This window comes from Podarcis raffonei, chromosome 1 (assembly GCF_027172205.1).
Source record: "Podarcis raffonei isolate rPodRaf1 chromosome 1, rPodRaf1.pri, whole genome shotgun sequence".
Classification (NCBI taxonomy): Eukaryota; Metazoa; Chordata; class Lepidosauria; order Squamata; family Lacertidae; genus Podarcis; species Podarcis raffonei.
The window spans coordinates 86,399,083-86,419,384 of NC_070602.1; the positions used below are offsets into that span (position 1 = coordinate 86,399,083).

The 20,302-nt window shown below is 48.3% G+C and overlaps 1 protein-coding gene across 11 annotated transcripts in view; it reads left to right on the forward strand.

Annotated features, from left to right (window-relative positions):
* TNS1 (tensin 1) overlaps positions 1 to 20,302 on the forward strand; it is a 315,520-nt gene that overhangs the window by 19,629 nt on the left and 275,589 nt on the right. Inside the window, exon 1 of one of the 11 annotated variants that reach the window (XM_053402402.1) lies at positions 15,183 to 15,651. The exons of the other annotated variants lie outside the window; for them this stretch is intronic. Coding sequence (XP_053258377.1) covers positions 15,556 to 15,651 — 96 coding nt within the window. The 5' untranslated portion in view covers positions 15,183 to 15,555. Of the gene's footprint in view, positions 1 to 15,182; positions 15,652 to 20,302 lie in introns of those variants that run through there. 11 annotated transcript variants of the gene reach the window in all.

Here is a 20,302-nt window from a genome sequence, read left to right on the forward strand (position 1 = left end):
GCTAGACCTAAAGTTCTGTAGCTTCAAAAAGTCAGTTATGAACTACCTTGGTGTCTTGTAATCAGGACCAGGTAGCAGCAAATGTGTTGGACCTTGGTGGCTGGGAAACTGTTCACCTGGACAGCGTGCACCTCCTGCCTCTTCTCCTTGGTAGAGGGATTTGATGAAGACAGTATCCTGACCTACCGTAGATAGATTTTTTGTTTATTTCCACTAATAGCAACGGGACGTGGGTGGCGCTGTGGGTTAAACCTCAGAGCCTAGGACTTGCCGATCAGAAGGTCGGAGGTTTGAATCCCCGTGATGGGATGAGCTCCCGTTGCTCGGTCCCTGCTCCTGCCAACCTAGCAGTGCGAAAGCACGTCAAAGTGCAAGTAGATAAATAGGTACCACTCCAGCGGGAAGGTAAACGGCATTTCCGTGCGCTGCTCTGGTTCGCCACATGACCCGGAAGCTGTACGCCGGCTCCCTTGGCCAGCAAAGCGAGATGAGCGTGCAACCCCAGAGTCGCCTGCGACTGGACCTAATGGTCAGGGGGTCCCTTTACCTTTACTAATAGCAACACCGTGTGACTGTTTGCAATAATCTATGTGCCTTCTCCTGTACAGCAGTGGAGGCTGCTGTATTTGGGCAAGTGGGACATTTCCCCATCAGCTTCAACCTGCTCTCAGCCACGCCCCCCAACTGCTACCTTCTTATCTGCAACCAGTCTAGCGGGTAGTCCTGGTTATCTTTTTATTTTTTATTTTTATAAATTTAAAACAACAACAACAAATCAATGCAGCATTTCACAATTAACAATAAATTAACACTGGGATTTCCCTTCACCCCTTCATGGTTTTCCTGAATTTTCAAATATTGCTGCATATTGTAGTTATTCTATTCCTTATCTCCACCACAGTTTTCTCAGGTACAATTTTACCACTGTCCTTGTTCAAAGCCTACTTGTGTTTTAACATGTTTACAATAGTTTTTAAAGTAATCTATGAAGGTTTCCCACTCTTCCTTAAAGTCTGTCTTATCCTTATCTATCAATATTCTTTCAATTTCAGCCACCAGTCCTCTTTAGTAGGTCCCCCCACATCTCGCCATTTTTGTGCATATAGTACTCTTGCCTCAGTTGTTGCCTATAAAAATAAATTCATCTGGTGTTTTTTTTTTTGGTAGTCCTGGTTATCAGCTTCCTCATCCTCCTTAGTCTTGGTGTAGCCCTTATCAAATCCAACAGGGAGGAGGATGGGGGACAGTGATAGACTTAGGTGGAATCTAGGTAAAGGTAAAGGGACCCCTGACCATTAGGACCAGTCGTGGCTGACTCTGGGGTTGCGGCGCTCATCTCGCTTTACTGGCCGAGGGAGCCGGCTTACAGCTTCCGGGTCATGTGGCCAGCATGACTAAGCCGCTTCTGGTGAACCAGAGCAGTGCACGGAAATGCCGTTTACCTTCCCGCCGGAGCGGTACCTATTTATCTACTTGCACTTTGACGTGCTTTCGAACTGCTAGGTTGGCGGGAGCAGGGACCGAGCAACGGGAGCTCATCCCATCGTGGGGATTCGAACCTCCGACCTTCTGATCCCAGTGTTAATTTATTGTTAATTGTGAAATGCTGCATTGATTTGTTGTTGTTGTTTTAAATTTATAAAAATTAAAAATAAAAAGATAACCAGGACTACCCGCTAGACTGGTTGCAGATAAGAAGGTAGCTATTAGTAAAGGTAAAGGGACCCCCTGACCATTAGGTCCAGTCGCAGGCGACTCTGGGGTTGCACGCTCATCTCGCTTTGCTGGCCAAGGGAGCCGGCGTACAGCTTCCGGGTCATGTGGCGAACCAGAGCAGCGCACGGAAACGCCGTTTACCTTCCCGCGGGAGCGGTACCTATTTATCTACTTGCACTTTGACGTGCTTTCGCACTGCTAGGTTGGCAGGAGCAGGGACCGAGCAACGGGAGCTCATCCCATCGTGGGGATTCAAACCTCCGACCTTCTGATCGGCAAGTCCTAGGCTCTGTGGTTTAACCCACAGTGCCACCCACGTCCCTAGGTGGAATCTACACACATATAAAAAACGCTGTGAAAATGCTTTTTTAAAAAATGTTTTGAAAAACACATTGAATTTGGCATAGCTCACTGTCGTCATCTAGTGCCACATTTGTATATTGCACTTTACAACACATTTAAAACTTTTTATTTGCAGCTGTATAAAGTAAAGGTAAAGGGACCTCTGACCATTAGGTCCAATCATGGCCGACTCTGGAGTTGCAAGCTGAGTCCTGTGTTGGCTCTGCCTGTCATTGGCTTTGGCTCCACCTGTCACTGACTCTGGTGCCAGCTACTGTTGGCCTCCCTGCCTCCTGCCCCACCAGACCAAGTGGTCACGAGTTGCCACTGTGAACATAAAAAAAAAAGGTTCAGCAAAGGACCTGGCAAAAGAGATGGGGTTGCTTCTTTGACAGAACTTTTGTACACTGAGGTCCAACACCGAGGGCCTTCTGGTGGTTCCCTCACTGTGAAAAGCGAAGTTATAGGGAACCAGGCAAGGGGCCTTCTTGGTAGTGGCGCCCGACCTGTGGAACGCCCTCCCATCAGATGACCTAGGAAAAAACAACTACCAGACTTTTAGAAGACATCTGAAGGCAGCCCTGCTTAGGGAAGTTTTTAATATCTGAAGGACTATTGTATTTTAATATTTTGTTGGAAGCCGCCCAGAGTGGCTGGGGAAACCCAGCCAGATGGGCAGGGTATAAATAATAAGTTGTTGAGGTTGTTGTTGTTACAGTATTATTATTATTACTATTACTACTATTATTCTCTTTTGAGTGTGTGTGTGTGTGTGTGTGTGTGTGTGTGTGTGTGTGTGTGTTTAATATGACAGTAGTGTTAAGCAGGTATAAGTTCTTATTCTTTTTGCTTATTTCACTTAAATGAAAGAACTTGACTCAGAGAGAGAAAGAGCCTACCTATGAGCATGCACAGTTAGGGAGGGCTACTGTTGCCCTCTAGTGGTTGCTTAGATAGTAGAGAAGTTTGAGATGAGTGTGTGCCCTTGCATCAATTCAAAATTCATCTTTAGTTACCTGCAAGGTGTGATGTACTCATTCCAAGAGCCAAGGCGAATCTGGTTGAGGGATGGGTATAGGATACAAAGGAGCATAAGGCCCCTGTAACCTTAAGAGCTGAACAGAAGATGGGGTTGCTTTTCTCATCCCTACATGGCATGATGTTCCTGCTCAAATCCCTTCTTGTACCTGAATATTAGAGGAACAATCAAGAGTCCTTTGCATCTGGTCACAAGGCACAGCCCATCCTTGAATCTGTCCAGATGTGTATAACTCCTCAGGTAAAGAGTCAATGGCTTGAAAAAACACCAACATTAAAATTTTAATTTAATTAAAAAACAAAACATAAAACAGGACCACAGATATTGAGGAGTTGTGCTGCTGATTATCAGTCACATCACACACAAAAAGTCTCCTGGTGCTCACAATATTCACATGACCACATTCCACTCAGGAAGGAAGTCTTCTGCCTTCTTAGGTAGAAAATAATGCACTTCTAAAAGACTAGAGAATGCAGAGTGCCTGTAAAAGATGCTTATCATTGAAAGGAAGTGTGCAGACCGTGAGCCATGCATGCACGTGTGAGAGAAATAATTACTTTTTGTACAATAAAAGTGATTGTGCAAGAAGGCCCTTAATGTAAAAAAAGTTTTTTAATAAAATAAAAAGGAAATGGTGACTCTGGCGCCAGTCATTCACACAGCTGCCTGTGAATAAGACCTACTGGGAATGAATGGGACTGGCACACAGCTAATGATGTACAGGATTGCTGTCCTGGAACTATACTCTGTACAATATAGACTGAACACTCATGGGGTGTGGGGAGAAGAAATTTGTCATAAGCAAAAAGGACAAAAGAAGGTAGATGTTTGCAGATGTGCTACCACTGAGCTACAACCCTTCCCTAAAGGAGGACCATCCTAGTACTATACTTTGTGAGGAGATGCTTTCTTGCTGCAAGAGTATACAGTAGTGAAAGCCCTGCTCAGGGGAGCTACTGCCCTGGCTGGTCATCCACCAGTGATGCAGCTTCTGTCCTCAACCCTCCACTGCAAAACAAAGAGGCCTCTTAGTCCAGAATCAACTAATGCATGTGGCGATGCCAGCTTTATGAATTCAGGCCTGAGAATTCTCGGCATTCTTTGAATACTCCTGTTATCCCTCTCCTTTCCTAGCTGCAGAGCTCAGTTTCTTTGCTTGTGTGTCTTGTGGTGACATTGGATTTCCCCCAGCCTGAAATTCAATTTTGAGGACGCTGGGTTTTTGTTGTTGTTATTACAGGAATCAGCCTCCAGTGACCAAATCAGACCCTGGTATCTGTTTTGCTATCCTTTGACTAAATATGAAATCTGTGTTGTCTAGCTCTCTCTCTCTCTCCCCCCGCCCCCCACCGGATCCCTGCACCACTGCCACTTCCCCAGGCCTCCCTTATGATTAAGCCCTTGCTCTCTTAGACCATTGTGCGAGTTAATTACTTAAATAACAAAATTGCTGGGCTCCCAGTCAAAAAAAGACTTTGGAATCATTGCCAACAGCTTGTCTGAAGCCTCATCTGCAAAACAGTTTCTGCTGTGTCAGGACTGGGATCCCAAATGACAGTGATGATATTGTAAAGTGAATGATTGGGACACGCTGCTCTCTTAGGCATCCATGTTATCCAACTACCCCTAGGAAGATGCAGTAGAAAATCAGGAGATTTTTTTTTGGGGGGGGGACAATGGAAATGGGGCAAAACAAACAAACAAACAAACCCTACAACTCTCTCCCTGTATGGATAGAATGTGTAGCAGCTCTCTCGGTAATGTTCTTCTATGATGCAGGAAAGAATGTAGTGCATGTTTTTGCAAAGACCTATTTGTCTCATTCATATTTCTACATTTTTGGAACTATATGATTTTAAAAGCACATCAAAAGCACACTGGCCCAGTTTGGCTCCTCCGTTCATGAGTCTCAGGCTTGAAAGGTCTGCTTCCCCCCACTTTCTTCAGTTTAAAAGTGGAAGTGTCTAAAGTTTCCTGTTACATCTGAACTTGGGGAAACTCTGGTTAGGTTAAACTCTGGTTATCAAATATGTTAGGTTCATAAACTAAGGACTGATGCAGACTTGTTTGAAGATAGTTTAAACCAGGGATTGGGATCCTGTGGTCCTCCAGTTGTTGTTGGTACTTCAACTCCCATCAAGCTAAAGCCAGCGTAGCTAATGGCCAAAGATGATGGAAGAGCACAGGTCCCCCACCCTTAGTTTAAATTAACCATAGTTTCTCTGAGTTCAGATGTCACAGGGAATTGTGTTTAGTTTTACAGCATAATCTTCCAGTTTCCTCCTTGTGCCCATGCCAGAGAAGGAGGCAGAGGGTGTGGTGTGCAAGCTTGAGGACTGTGTAGGTTGATGCACATAATGCTAAACCATAGTTTAGCATTTACATCCAAAAAGGCCCAGTGTGTAAGTCTCCTTACTTATGGGAGACTTTGGCTACAATCCTGTACACTTTTACCTGGAAGTACCATTAAAGTCAATGGGACAGAATTCTGATTAGACAACAACATCTTAACACAAATAAAAGAATAAAAGAGCAGAAATGTTTGAAGCATAAAACCATTGCCATCAGAGTTTAAAAGGCCTGGTGGGGGAGAAATATTTGCCTGGTGCTGAAAAGAAATATGTAGTTGCAGCAGCAAGGACAACCTTCTCTTTCAGTCACCACCTCTAATGGCAGGGGCACTTGGGGGTGGCCCTCCAAGAATTCCCTCAGTGTAGACAAATGTGTGCACATGAGTGCCACTCAGTGCCATTGGACATCAGGCAATGCATTTTTTTTCAGAGACTAAGCTAGAAACATAAAACACTCTCTTCTACCAAGTCAGATTATTTGTCTTTCTGGCTTAGTATTGTCAACCATGGTTAGCAGTAGCTCCCTTATGGCAGTGAGGAAGAACCACTAATCTGCAAATCGGATATGGTCTGTGAAAATGGTCCATGCATGGCAACTTGGCTCATGAACATGGTAGGCTGTCTTCAAGCTGCATGGCTACTTCTAATTTGGCCCTGTCTCTCTTTGCCAGGGTCAGGGTCAGCACCTGGCATCCTTTAGTAGCTGCCAGGGCCACAAAAGGGACCCGCCACTGGTGCCTGCTCTGAGACCTCTTATTAAAAACCCTAAACACCCAACCTGGCACACCAGGTAGCTCCAGCCAGGTGAATACAGGCACAACTCAAATTCCCCAGACTGTCTCTGTCATAGTGTAGTGTAGCTCCAGGACACTGCAAGAAATTAAAAAGGTGTTTGGGCCAAGCTGCTTGGCAATATTAGAGAGGCAGCTGACTGATTCTGGTAAGCCTGCCACAGCCTACCAACAGAGGGCTTGCCAAAGGGCACATTGCCCAGGGCCCTCTAAAATCTGGCACTGGCCAGAGCACAGCGAGGTGGCTGCTTCAAGCAGTTGAGTCTGGGGTCTTGTGAAAGGGCAGCAAATTGATAGCAATTTAATTTCACTGTTGTTGTATTTGCTGAGGCACTTGTGGGATTTATGGTCACCTGTGTCAGAAGAACCCAGCCAACCTTAATGGCCTTGAGTAGGGGAGAGGGGTGCCATTAGCTGTTCCTCCTCAGGCAGCAGAACATATTGGACTGGTCCTGCAGCTGGCCTTGTTCTCTTCCATCATTGATACGCTTCTCTTACCAGTGGAGGCTGCTTCGATCTCAATGACCCATCAGTCTCAACCTGCCCTCAGCCGGACCCTCCCTGTCTGCTTTCTTCCTCACAGCCAGTCTAGTAAGCAGCCCTGCCTGTCAGCTTCCTCTCCCTTAGTCTCCGTGCTGCCCTTATATAACTCAGTAGAGAAAACAAAGGAGACAAAACTAGAATCAGTTTGCTCTGCCTGTCATTGGTTCTGTTGCCCCCTACTGTCAGGCTCCCTGTCTTCCACCCTACCAGTCCCAATGGGCACTGGGCACTGCAGACTTGCTTCCTTCTCTCCTCATCAGAAACAGGACACATCTTTAAATAAGATGGTTTAATGGCCTGGCAGCTGTGTTAAGCCCCCTTATTGGTGGGTGCAGGGGAGATCTCGGCCTATGGTTCCCCTCATGCGTATGCACAGGGGGTGGGGGAAAGCTTAAAGGAGCTGCTCCCCTCCTCCCCATTCCCAGTTGAAGGCAGAGGACGGCTGTGCGTCCTTGGTCAGAGCACAAAATTAAATTAGTTGGGCCTGAGCTCTCTGGAGACAATAAAGCAAATGGGCCAGTGCTGGAAGAAGAGGGGGAGGGGTTCTTGAGCAAGGTCTGTGTGAGGCCTTGCTGGCAATTCCCTGATTAAAGTGCCTGGCAGAGTAATTAGCCAAGTGTTCCTGAGGCGAGGCCAGGCCTAGGCCACAACTCTGTCAAGAGCAATGTCAGCTTCTGCGTTCCTAGTTCCAATGCACCAGGCTGCAGCAGATGGGAAAGGAACAGGACCTCCTCTTAACCCACTTGGTTTAATAGTTCTGGAAAGGCATTGGTGCAATAAATAGTCAGGGAGAACTGGCACCTCTCTGAAGGAAATAAGAGGCAAGCTTGTCACCTGTGTATGTTGTTGCATTGAAATGAATGCAGAAAGTGAAGTTGTCCATTGCCTGGCGTTGAGGTCAAGCTGGACTGCCATCTGGCATGTTTCAAACCAGGCTGCCTGTAGTTTCTCTTCCTCCCTCCCTCTTGTTTGGTTCCCAGGCAGATTTTATTCACCATTCATTCACTCTGCAAGGGGTTTGGCAACTTAACATCTGTGAGGAGAGTGATGGTGATGAGGTCTTTGGTAGCAGGGTCATTCAGAAGATGCAGGGATGGGCTAGCATCCGGATTCGTGGTAGCCTCAACATAATCTGGGCCCTCTGGACACTATTGGCCATCATAAAGATACCCTGCTCTGAATGACAAGAGGCATTTGAGAGCATTGTGGCTCCACTTCAGCTTCTTAGGCTGCTGCATGTTGGGAGTTCACCACATTTCTAAGCTGAAGTGTTCTAGGCAGCAGCCAATGACCAGTTTCTTTACTGGAAACATCATGAATGTTTCTAGTTGGTGCCACTAGAGCTTTGACTTGAGCAGCTGTTCAAGATACAACACTCGGAAGAGGAGCAAATGCTGAATCCAACATGAAGTATAGCCTAGGACTCAGGCATTGTGGTAGTTGCAAGGCATATTGTGCAACTGGACTTCAGGTGGCTATGGAATAGGAAATAACACATCACCCCAAAGGAGGAAATGAATCACATAAAAAGAAACAGAAAGAAGACAAAAGAGGACATAGATCTGCATAAATCTGCAGGTGCTAATTTATACATATAGATGCCATTTTGCAAATCATTTATATAATTTAAATTGAAATACAATGCATCTCACTACAGCAGGGAAGACTGTGACCAGGTGACCTAGCAGATGGTAGTGAGAAGAAACTAATACAAACAGGAATACCTGATTATATCCTGACCTGGCCTCAGTTATCTATGCTCTAATAACCTCTGGGTTAGACTACTGCAATGCATTATATACAGAGCTGCATTTGAAGATTGTTCAGAAACCAATGTTAGTTCAGAAAATGGCTACAAGACTCAGTGTGACATATTATGCCAATGCTGCACTGCCTACGCTTATCCATTGTGCTCTGTAGTATGTAGGGTAGGGAAAATGCACATTGTAATGAGGCAGGAAGTGGGTATAGCTTTACTACATGTTAAAGAGGGAAGGGAGGAACTGGATACTGAGTTGCTATTTTGGGGAACAGGCCTATACTGCTTCCTATAAGATGCCATTCCACCCTGTTAAAAAACCTGAGCAGGTCAATGCCTGCTGCTGCAGGCAGAGGTCATGGATGTCTGTAGACAGAAGCTTAGTATTCTGCACACTTTGGCTTGGAGGGAAAGATCCAGGTCAGACCCAGTAGCAGTGCAGCGCCAAAGCTCCTCTCTGTGCCAGTAGGTGGCCTGCGGGCTTTTGTGCTGTGCTTGCATTCCCTGGCAATGTAATCAGTAGAGCTGATCGCAACAGCTCAGCTTAACACCTAGCACTGAATTGCTTAAGGGATGCGAGCAGTGTGTGAGTCTTATATGGGCCATACAAATGAATTATCCAAACGTGGACCCCTGTCTTTGTTCATCTGCAAGAAATGGGCTCTTGACAAGAGAGAATTAGACTTGAGGCTGGCCTAGCCCAGGAGCTCCTTTATGAGAGTTGCCCTATCCTTTGTTGTTATGCTGTGCTGAATACATCTGGTGGAGCACAGTGGCTAAGAGGCTGAACAGTGAACTAGTAAATTATTAAGGCTATCAGTGGATTATTAAGGCTATCAATAGTTACTAGCCATGATGGTCACGTCAGAAGCAGTATGCATGGTCACGTCAGAAGCACGTCAGAAGCAGTATGCATCTGAATACTAGTTGCTGGGGAGCACAAGTGGGGAGACTGCTGTTGTGCTTCAGTCCTGGTTGCAGGCTTCCCATAGGCGTCTAGTTGGCCACTGTGAGGAGAGGACACTAGACTAGATGTAAATCCCCTAGTCTGCTCCTCATCTCTATGTTGAACCTGCCCAAAGCGGCCAATATTCATTCAGCTCACTCACCCAGCATCCTCAAGGTGGGAGATGGCAATAATATTGCTGACCTATCTTGCAAAGCTGTTGTAAGGCGATGACTGAGATAATGCACACAAAATAGATTGAACTCTCTAAAGTGCTACACAAATGCTAAGCATCTGAAAGTGCAAAATGCAATGGGCAGTTGCAAGCCTACCTTTAAGCAGGAGCGGGAGGGGTAACCTGCTGCCCTTAGCCTAACTGCATTCTGATTGGCCAGTGTCATGAACTGGCAGGACGGCAGGGAGGAGGAAGAGGATCCTGGTGAGGGGTATAGCTATGACTGGGGCACACCGGGGCAGGCTGGGGATGGAGAAGGAGAGGTTGGTGTAGAAAGTACTCATGGGGTGATGGAGGGTGGTGAGGGGATGGAGGTCAGTGCACAGAAACCAGAGCAGCAGGACCCATCACCAGAGCCAGAGGGGTTCCTGTCTTCCCAAACATGGCAGGCTCTGAGGTGTAAGGAGCAGCGGGAGGTATGCTGTAGGAGGCTGAGGCAGGCAAGGGCCCACAGCCCAGCTCATTAGCTGCCCAGGTGGGGCTCACTAGCTCTGGTGATTCCTCAGCTGGAGTAGACTCAGAACAGGTGAGGGTCACAGGGAAGCAGAGCTGAGCTGCTGTGTCTGCTTAGCTTCCAACGTTGGTTGGACCATGGCTTGGATGGTCCAGGGAGCTCTTTGGGGCTATGCCTGTGTGGGACTGACCTCCAGGTGCCCTGAGGAGTTGTTGGCCTGCTGGAATGTTTGCTAGCTACTGCTGTGGGATTGTGCACTCCAGTGGGACTTGCCGCCAGGTGCTCCATGGTTCAGGACAGGCAGGGACACACTTAGGGGTTGGGTAGGTTGGCTCCTGGCAAAGGCGCAGGCCCAGAGGAGTGCAAAAATTGTGTCTCTACACCCTGGCCCAGAGCAGTTAGGAAAATAGTTTCAGGCAAGAAATGCACCCCATTCTCTGCTAGGTTGCTGGGAGGCGATCCTTCCCACTCGTAACTGAATGCTTTTACGCCTGCTCTTCCTCCAAATTGGCAAGAGCAGCCTTCATATAGGGCAGGTGGGAGTTGGAGTCCAACATCTGGAAGACCACAGGTTCTACCGCTTTAAGGGGCCATGAGACTCTCAGTAGTTTTTGCTGCAACAGATTAACACAGCTACTCTTTTGGAAATGATTCCTATTTTAAAACAACTCCTTGCACTTAAAACAACTAAGTGACATCACAACTGAACCAGCCAATCCTAATCTTTCTTAACTGAGATTGCCAGGATCAAGTAATTTTCAAACTTAGACTACAATCCTATCATCACTTACCTGGGATTAAGCCCATTTGAACTCAATGGGGGTTAATTCTGAGTAGCCCTTGTAGGATTGTGTTGTTAATTTCTAAGAGACAGATCTTACTTTTCACATTTAGGTAGGTACCACAGAATGACCTAAGGCAATGGCGTACATAACGTCAGCAGAGTAGGTCTGCCAGGGCTCACATATGGGGAAAGCTATGAACTATTTAGTGAGAAGAAACAGTCCAGTAATTAGACTATTGTTTTCTTTGGCCAGGAAGAAACAGTAAACCAAGCAGGCCTTTGTACAACAAGGGACGTGACCAGACAGGAAATGGGCAATTTGCATGAGACAAGCTAGGCCAGGGGGAAAAAAAAGACTACTGGGGAATGCAGATTTATATACAAACTCAGATGCAGCTTTTGGTGGTCATCCAACATGGAGATTCCTGAGACAAGAGAAAAACAGGAACAAAATTCCAAAATGTCATCTAATCTATGCCCACATTACCAGTACACTTGGGCTAAAACAAAAAATACAAGGCCATGGTGAATAAAACTAGTAGTCCATTCAACCAAGTTTGTTTTGAACCTAATAAACAGGTTCCTTGCTTGCAGGTTTCCCATAGGCATGTGGTTGGCCATTGTGAGAACAGGATTCTGGACTAGATGGGGCACTGGTGTAACCCAGTAGACTCTTCTTAGACGAGTTGGCATTAACACTTGTTGACTGTCCTCTGGAACAGTCCAGTTAGCAAAGCTTGGTGGGTCCTATCTTTTACCTGTTGTCCCATCCATTCTTCTGTGACTGGTAGGAGACTGGTGCTTCCAAGGACTGTACACTGGTGAATTCCTCACAGTTCTCTTTCCCTACTAACCAGCAGAGTCTGTCAGTCCTGTGTTTTGCTGCAAGGTTAACTTGCAGCTGTGAACCAACAGTTCAACTTGCACTGCTATTAATAGGCATTAGGTTCTGGTGAGGTTTATAAGCCAGTATTGCAGCATGCTGCCTGGGACCTAGAGATCATTACAGTGAAATAATAATAATAATAATAATAATAATAATAATAATAATAATAAATTATTATATACTGCCCTATACCTGGAGGTCTCAGGGTGGTTCACAGAATAAAATCAAAGTATAAAACCACAAAATACATAATCAAAATAAAAGCAACAACCCAGTAACCCCCCCCAAAACCCCACATTTTAAAAGGGCATAGGATGTCAATTAAATCAACCAAAGGCCTGGTTAAAAAGGAATGTTTTTTCCTGGCACCTAAAGGTATAATGAAGGCACCAGGCGAACTTCCCTGGGGAGAGCATTCCACAGACAGGGAGCCACTGCAGAGAAGGCCCATTCTCATGTTGTCACCCTCCAGATCTCTCAAGGAGACACATGAAGAAGGGCCTCAGAAGATGATCTCAGGGTCCAGGTAGGTTCTTATGGAAAGAGGTGGTCCTTGAGGTATTGCAGTCCTGGTAGAGCATCTGCTTTTCATGTACAGCATCCCAGGTTTGATACCTGACATTTTTGAATAGGTTGGGAAAGACTCCTGCATAAAACTTGAGAGGGCCATTGCCAGACAGTGCAGATGGACCAATTGTTTGAAACCATATAAGGAAGCTTCCTATGTTTCATCAGCCAACATTTTTATGGCATCCAACATTAGTTTAATTTTAAAGGATGACTGGGTGACTCTTAAAAGCAACTTGACTTTTGGGAATCCTGCTGATAGTAGTTTAGTCTTGATAGGTTATATGGCTTCCAACTGGAGGGCTGTTTGGAATGTGGGTTAGGATCAAGAGGCAAATCTACTGAATCTGGTAGTTTTGGTCTCGGCAAAGACATTGGCAGAACACAAGTCCCCTTTTCTTGTTGAGGGGACACAGTTGGGACTTGGCCTACATTTAACTGAGGTGGTTGTTGTTGTTGTTTTACTTCTGTGTCTTTGGTCAAATCCATGCCATATTTTCCTTTGTTGGCAGTGAAGACTTAAATTAGCATCTACTGAAGGAACCTTGTCACGGGCTATCACTGACCTTGTCCATCATGGTGCAAAATAGCTCTTTTTTTTCTGGAACGGTACATCCTAACTGATGCATGTCCTATTCCTGCTGAGGTGCCCTGGTTTTTGTGCCAAACACCATCACAGCAAGTATTTGATGACATCAGGTCCTCTTAATTGAGTCTGTGCCCTGTGATGCTGCCAGGGCAGGATTTTGGGGCAGAAGTCCAGGGCCTCACTTGGCAGAAAGAGCAGGAGGGGCTCCCAAATGCAACAGGACTGACTTGCCACATTTTGATGTAAGTGACAGTACTGTCAAAAAGGGGACCCATGTATGATCACTGAATCCAATCACATTCTCTCATCACTTACCTGCACTACCGAGTCTGTGCCTTTCTTCTGTAGCCTTGTCTCTCTTTTCCCCAACTCTTTCCCCTCACCATCTATTTCTTGTCTGCATGGCTTTTCTGCTGCCCAGACGTGCCTCAGAACCAACTGAGATTAGCAGGGACCTCCTTTTTGGGATGCTTCCAAACTGTGAGCCAGTGAGCCAGTTGGATTCAGATAAGCTTCCAGCCAGCAGCAAATCAACATGTGCCCAAAAGCCAGCATTGTTTCTCATCCTTGGTTAGAGCGTGAGTGCATGAGGAATGCTGGGCTGAAAGCTTATACAGCCCGTTTGGTGGTTCATTGAAAATTCAGATACATTATTGGTTCAGAATGAGGCAGTGTGGTTCTTGAAAAAAGAACTGGATGTAGCCAATAGGGAGCAGGCTGCATCTGTGCCTGCATTAGCAACAAGTTGCTTGAAATCTCCTTGTGATGACCAGTGTTTAACCTGCAACATCCTTGTGTAGTTTGAGGCTTTAAGCCATTTTCAGATATCCAATGTGGATCCAGTGTGTGCTGCTAACTCTCAACTTTTGTGGATCCCTTGCCCTGCCCATCTGGGTGGGACCCAGGAGAAGGAAGGAACAATGTTGGGTGTAGAGTCCCTGCATTCCTGTTCTGCTATACCCTTCTATAGCACTGTTGCCACAGAGCATGTTTTGTGTTGATGCAGCCTGCTTTGATGTACCCTGGTTGTATGTGTGCATTTGCACACTGCCTTGAGCCTGCAGCCTTGGCGTAAGTGTGCAGCTTTAGCAAGGCAGCCACTCTTATTGGCCCTCTCCTCCAAATTTCTCAACTGAGATGTCCCACATTTTACTTCATTTTTTTTTAAAAGCCTTACACCACTGACTTTGCAGAGTTCCACCTGCTCCTGCGTCCTTGCCTCTTCACGCACACGCCTCCAACTCTGATGGCCCTCAAAGCCAGGACTCGACGGGTTGAACTGACAAGCCGTTCCCCCTCCCTTTCCCAGCGCCCCTCAACGACGCTCCTCAGACATCAAGGCTAAACGCGTGCATCTATGTGTATGCACAGATCCCACTTACTTCTAATTGATACAGGATCACGAGTGCCATTTACGCAGCTCTTCAGAGTGATATGTTGCTAACTGGTTAATTAAGCATGGCAAACCTAGAGACCGGATTGTGGCAACGAACTGGGGAGGTCCGGAGAAGGAAATCACGTACCCATCGAAGAGGGGCGCATTACTAAGGGGGCGGGGTGTCGATCAGCCATCGATGGAGATGTTTGATGCACGGGGGGGGGGGAGAGAAGAGAGGGAAGACGCTGCGCTTTAATCATCCACGAGCAGAACATTTGGGGATGGGAGCGAGACCCAGGGCTGGTGTTCCCCTCCCTTAAAAATCCCTCCGTCGTTGAGGCTCCCACGGCGAAGTGGGAGGCGTCGATTATCGATTGGGAGCAAGAGGTGAAGGCTGAGCGACTCGCAGGATCGATTAGGGTTAACGCCGCGGGGAGGGGGAGGGACCGCTGGCCAGCCCTCGACGCAGGCCAGGCCAGGGCAGCGCTGTCCTTCGCGGTCCGCTTGGGCGTGAGGGCAGGTTCGGGTCGCGGCTGCGGCACGTGCGTCTCCGCCCTCCCCCCGTCGCCACCCCCCAGCAGCGCGCGGCCCGAATTCGGCGCGCTCCCCGGCGGCTTGGAGGGAGCTGATCGAGGCAGCGCCGCGTCGCCCTGCGCCCCTACGCGCACTGCGGGGCTGGAGAGTCCGCGCTACCGTTTGCCGCTGCCGGAGAGGCGCGCGAGCTGGCGGGCGCGGGGGGGGGGGCGGGAGGTGAGAAGGAGGAGGGAGAGGAGGAGGGGGGCGGTGTCGCCGCCACCGCCGCCAGCGCTCAGCAGGTCGGGAAGCCGCGTGCGGCGGGTCAGTGCTGCGAGGGGAATCCATCCGGCCGGCACCGCCGCCCCGCAGGGTCCTCGCCCCTCTTTTTGCCTCCCGCCGCCGGCGCCGCGGCGCGCAGGGCTCTGCAGAGGCTGCGATCGACGAAGCAAGGGGGACGCGACGCGCCTGCACCAACCCCGGCTGTCGCTCGCCTGCCCGCGTCCCTCTCTCCCCTCTCCATTTTCCTCCGGCTGGGAAGGACACCCCCCTCACTCCCCATCCCGCTCCTCGGTCGCCTCCGGGTGGGGGCTGGAGTGTGAACGGGGATTCCCACTTCGGGACGAAGCGGGATCCCTCGCCCGGCGGCAGCAGCAGCAACGATGACGCGCCTGAGCTGGTGCTTCGCTTCCCTGATCCGCTGGGGAAAATACTTCTTCTCGTGCTTCCTGCCCCTGCGATTCTGCCTGCACCGGGAGGTAAGCGGGGCTGCATTGGCTGGGGGGTGGGGGTAGAGATGGCGGCGTCACCTCGAAAAAGCTGCGTAGTGTGAGGGAGTTCCGAGTTAACTGGCGAGAAGAGCCCCCCACGCCACCCGCAGCAGCGCGATCATGAAGGCACATCGGATCCCCCTCCCCAATCGAGTTTTCCCCGGTCCTTTCCCCGCGCGCGCTGCAAAAAACTGGCTCGCGCCTTGATTGTTCAGTTCACCGCCCCCCCTTCTGCACAGGCTTAGTCGTCTGCCCACCAGGCGTGCTTGCCTCGGGGCCACCAAGTCCCCTGCAACCGCTGCCCGAGCGTGCTCTGCCCAACTCTCCCTTGGATGCATGCACACGCACACAACCGTGACATGTTCGTTGGCTCGCAGACTGCAGAAGCGCCCTCGTGCTCATCAGCTGCTGAGAGCGGGACATAGTCGCTGTAACATGGAGCACTGCACACGCACGTCTCAAGCCACTTAAGGCTTATATACCCTTTAGCACACACGCACTCTCTACCATGCACTTGGATCTCTGCACACCCACCAGCTCACCCACATAATGCACCTCTCTTTGGCTCCTGACAAATTCTCACAGGTTCCTACAGCAGAAATGGGGGGGAAAGGCAACTTGCTCCTGAATTCAGCGATTCCATTGCCCAGAAGGAGCCAGGTGCAGAACGCACACAGTCTAAGCGCTGCAAATAGGTGCTGGGGGTGGGGGGGGCTACTGACCACTCTGCTCCTGCCTGATTTGCACATTGGTTATACAGTCAGTTATACAGTCTGCTGGCTGCTCCAAGGGCCTGACTCACCCTCTCCACACACCTCGCTTATCCTATTGCCTGATTGCTTCTGTGGCTCTTTCTTTCCTGGCTCCCTTTGGGAATGTCACCAGCAGGGGACCAGGAGAGATGATGCTGTCTGGAGCTGCCATCAGTTTGCTGCTGCTGCATTGTTGGGAAGGTTCTGAACAAAAGGGCTGCTGCTGGTGAAAGCTACCCAGATATATATAACAGGTGGGGGGAGGCAGGCAGGATTGCAAAGCAGGTTCCAGGTGGCTGTTGTCCAGTATTAAACTGCACACTAAAGACCACACTCAAATCAAATGTAGGCATATATAGGGCCCTGCAGTGATTCTGCTTCGGACCTGCCCTGCCAAGTGACTTGTGTCCTCCCTAAGCCAGCAGGGGGTGACACATCACAGCAACATACCACTTGTTACTTGGGTATCCCAGAGACAGATGCTGGTTTCTGCATCTGTAAGAAGCCAGGCTTTTCTTTTCTCTTTGTAAAATCTCACCATATATCTTGAAAGAGAGCATGGTGACCGTGGTACAAGTCAAGGATCTGTCTATCTGGAGAACAGTCAGTGATGGAATGTCAGAAGTGTGTCTGTCCTGGGGAAATGATGCGGGGGGGGGGAGGGGGAGAGGGAGAATTCCTTTGGAATGCTTCCCCCTTCCTCAAGCTCTGTGGAATGCAATAATAAAGTAAAATAAGACCAAGTTCTTCTAAACTATTTTTTTTCTCCCTGCCTCTTTTCCTTCCTTCTGCCCCTCCCTTGATTTTTTAAAATTTCTTCCCGGTTTCTCAGTCATGTCATGACCAGGGCAATGGGAAAGGAGCATGGGTGACCAGCAGCACCCTTTAGGACCCTCCAGCTCACAAGTTCCTCATGGAGCAGATTTGCAACCCACTCTGCTGTCTTTGAGCTGAGGGGGAAGGGAGTCGGTGGCCTGGCATCTTCTGAAGAAGCTCTCCTGGGAAGGGTTTCTGGTGAAGTTTGGGCGTGCATTTGGATGAGCCTTAAGGATGTTTCGGGCCCTGAACACCCTCTGCTTTTGAAGTGGAATTGGCTTGCCTTTGCAGCCATCTGAAGCTTGCTCTGTGTGTTGCCCCAAATGACTGCAGTTCCTGGTATTGAGGCTAGAGGAAGATACCTTCCCAGCACTGGTGACCCCTATGTCTCTTCCGCACCCCAATGTTTCAAGGCTCCCATGCTGAGTGTGCAGGAGCCAGGAAGGATTAGGGATATTCTTGTGGGTGGAGGGAGGGGGAGGAAGCTTTGCCAAGACTGTAGATGTGAAACACAACAGGGGAACATGGCACCATGAATCTGTTACTAGGGCTGTCCATACTCTGCAGTAAACTAAAATAAGATGAAAGTTCTGCACCAGTGAAACCCATATTCTGGACTGTGAAGATCTGAATTCTGTGAATTGAATAAATTGAGCAGATGTGCATGTATTTGCTTATTTTGCATAATTTGTGCTCATAAAAAGGAAAAAAAAACACACGAAGCCTTCACCTTCAACAATTTTAAATCCTGCTTAGTCCTCTCTCAGGATGTGCAGATATCTTGCTAGCTCCTGCTCACAGTTAAGAGACCAAGAGAAAGCTGTGTGGTTATTTGTTCCTCCCCAGCAGGTCCCCCCCCCAAAACAAATTACATTCTTTTGTCATAACCACAGTTACAGAATATGTCAGTTCTCCCCACTCCCATGGTAACCAGGGTTAAGGCCACTATGGTTCCCTTTTAAACAAGTTTGTTAATCAGATTCAGACCCTGGTTTCAAGTTCTCATTAAAAAGAGAGAGAGGTTCACCTTAACCAGGGTTAATGTCAGTGATGACCAGTTCCTTAACCAAGGCTAAAGCAGGAGAGAGGAGTTTGCTGTGTGGACTAAGCATGCAGTCAACCTCAGCTGAAGTATCAGTAGCCAGTATTGTGGGAACCATAGTTGCAGCAGCACTGGCTCTCAGCTTCCTGACATTTTGCCAATGTACTTTCAAGTCTATCATTGCAGTCCTAAGGCCCAGAAACTTTAATTGTAATGAAACCTGAGTTTCGTAAGAGACAAATTTTTATGTGGAATACCGGATTCCTTACTTACAATGCAGTGCACACAATACACAAAACCATGCTTGTGAAAGGCCATTGACTGCAATAAACATGCAGGCATTTCTCATTTATTCTGAGGGATCACAGTATATTTCTTACAGCTATCACATTTGTTGCTGAAGAATCACACTTTTCCAACAACCAAGACAACAGTATTTTGTTTCTTAGCTAATGTTCCTCTTGTATTGATGAATGCTGTGCAGAGAAAATGGTTGAATGAGTGTCATAAATACCTATTGGCTAGTGCCCATGCCATCTCTGATGATGTACCATATAACTTTTAATCCCTCCTGCTTGTGGTATTTTAAAATTTTAAAATGAGCCAGGGGAAAGCTATCCCTCCTGCATCATAGCTATCATCTGTGTATTCTAGGGATCAGCAATTATAGCACCAAATGCAATCAAAACCCTCAACTGGGAGTAAGCCCCATTGACTTCAATAGGAGAAAGCAGATGTTAGGATAGTGCCGTAAGATGCTGGAAGAAGGGAAAGAGCACGTGGGACCCACAATTAGAGTGAGCAGTGTAGGTTGGAGTGGGAAAGGGGGAATGGAGAGTTTAATCTTCATGCTGGTATAAGCAGCCATATCTGCCCACCGGTGGAAACAGGATACTGGTCTGAATGGTCTGTAAGGAGCTCTAAAAGCTCAGGTTATCCAGCCCAAATTGAGGTGCACCATCAGAGCTGGAGGTGGGAGGAACTAGGAGGGCAGAATGCTAAAGAGAGAGCACCCCCTTTTCAATCCCAGTTGTCTGAGACCCAGTGGTAGCTGCAGTTTCCTTCACAGAGCAGTGCTGTGTTGCAGGAGTCCCCAGCAGCAGCAGGAAGAGGCGAAGGAGGCAACGGGCTTTTCTTCTTCCCTTTGCCCTTGCAGGGTCCTTTAGCAAAGTGGCTTGTTCCGACTGAGTGAAGCTGTTGCCTTGCACCACGGGCACTTTGCAGCCCAGCTTCCCTGCGCTGCCTCTTTTGTCATGATGATTAGCTCTCCCCTCTCTGCTTGCTTAGCAGGGAGTTTAGGGGCCAAGTTGTATTGCTGCTGCTGCTGAGAAGCTTCTGCCATCCTCACCACCACGCTGCAGTAGCTTTCCTGGGCTTCTGCTGCAGCCAAAGCAATGCCTCCGGAGATGGGGGTGGATTGGGGAGGGGAGAGAGAGAAGGCAGCTGTTGTCTTTGGTGCAAGAAGTGCTTTGAGCAAATTGCTTAGCTGTAGGGTGTATAGCAAAGGCCAAATTGGTTCCAGTGCAGTGGGACCACACAGGCTTGCTAGCAGACAGCAGTGAGGGGCCAGGGCATTTAGCTCATGCCTTCTCTCTCCACCCCAGAGCCCTTTGTGCTTGTTGTGCTTCTGAGGCCCTGAAGGGGGTGCTGTGCAGTGCAGTGACACTTGTGTTGCAGGGGGCTCAGGAGTTGTTTTCATCCCATTATTCTGGGGCAAGGGTAGGGAACCTGTGACCTTCCAGATACTGCTGAACTGCAGCCCCCATCAGCCCTGACCATTGGCCATGCTGGCCAGGGCTGGTTGTTGTTGTCTAATGATAGCTGGCAGGCACCAGGTTTCCCCTCCCATACCCCTGTTTGGGGGCAACAGTGAATGTCCACTAAATTCTTGGTGGCGGACTGCAGGTCTCTGATGCCTCAGGCTCCCCCTGGCTTAACTCAAGGGATTTGGCTTGCATAATTGATTTATTTTATCATTTGTTGACAGTATTTATAACCTGCTCTTCACTGAATTTTTTTTCAACCCCAG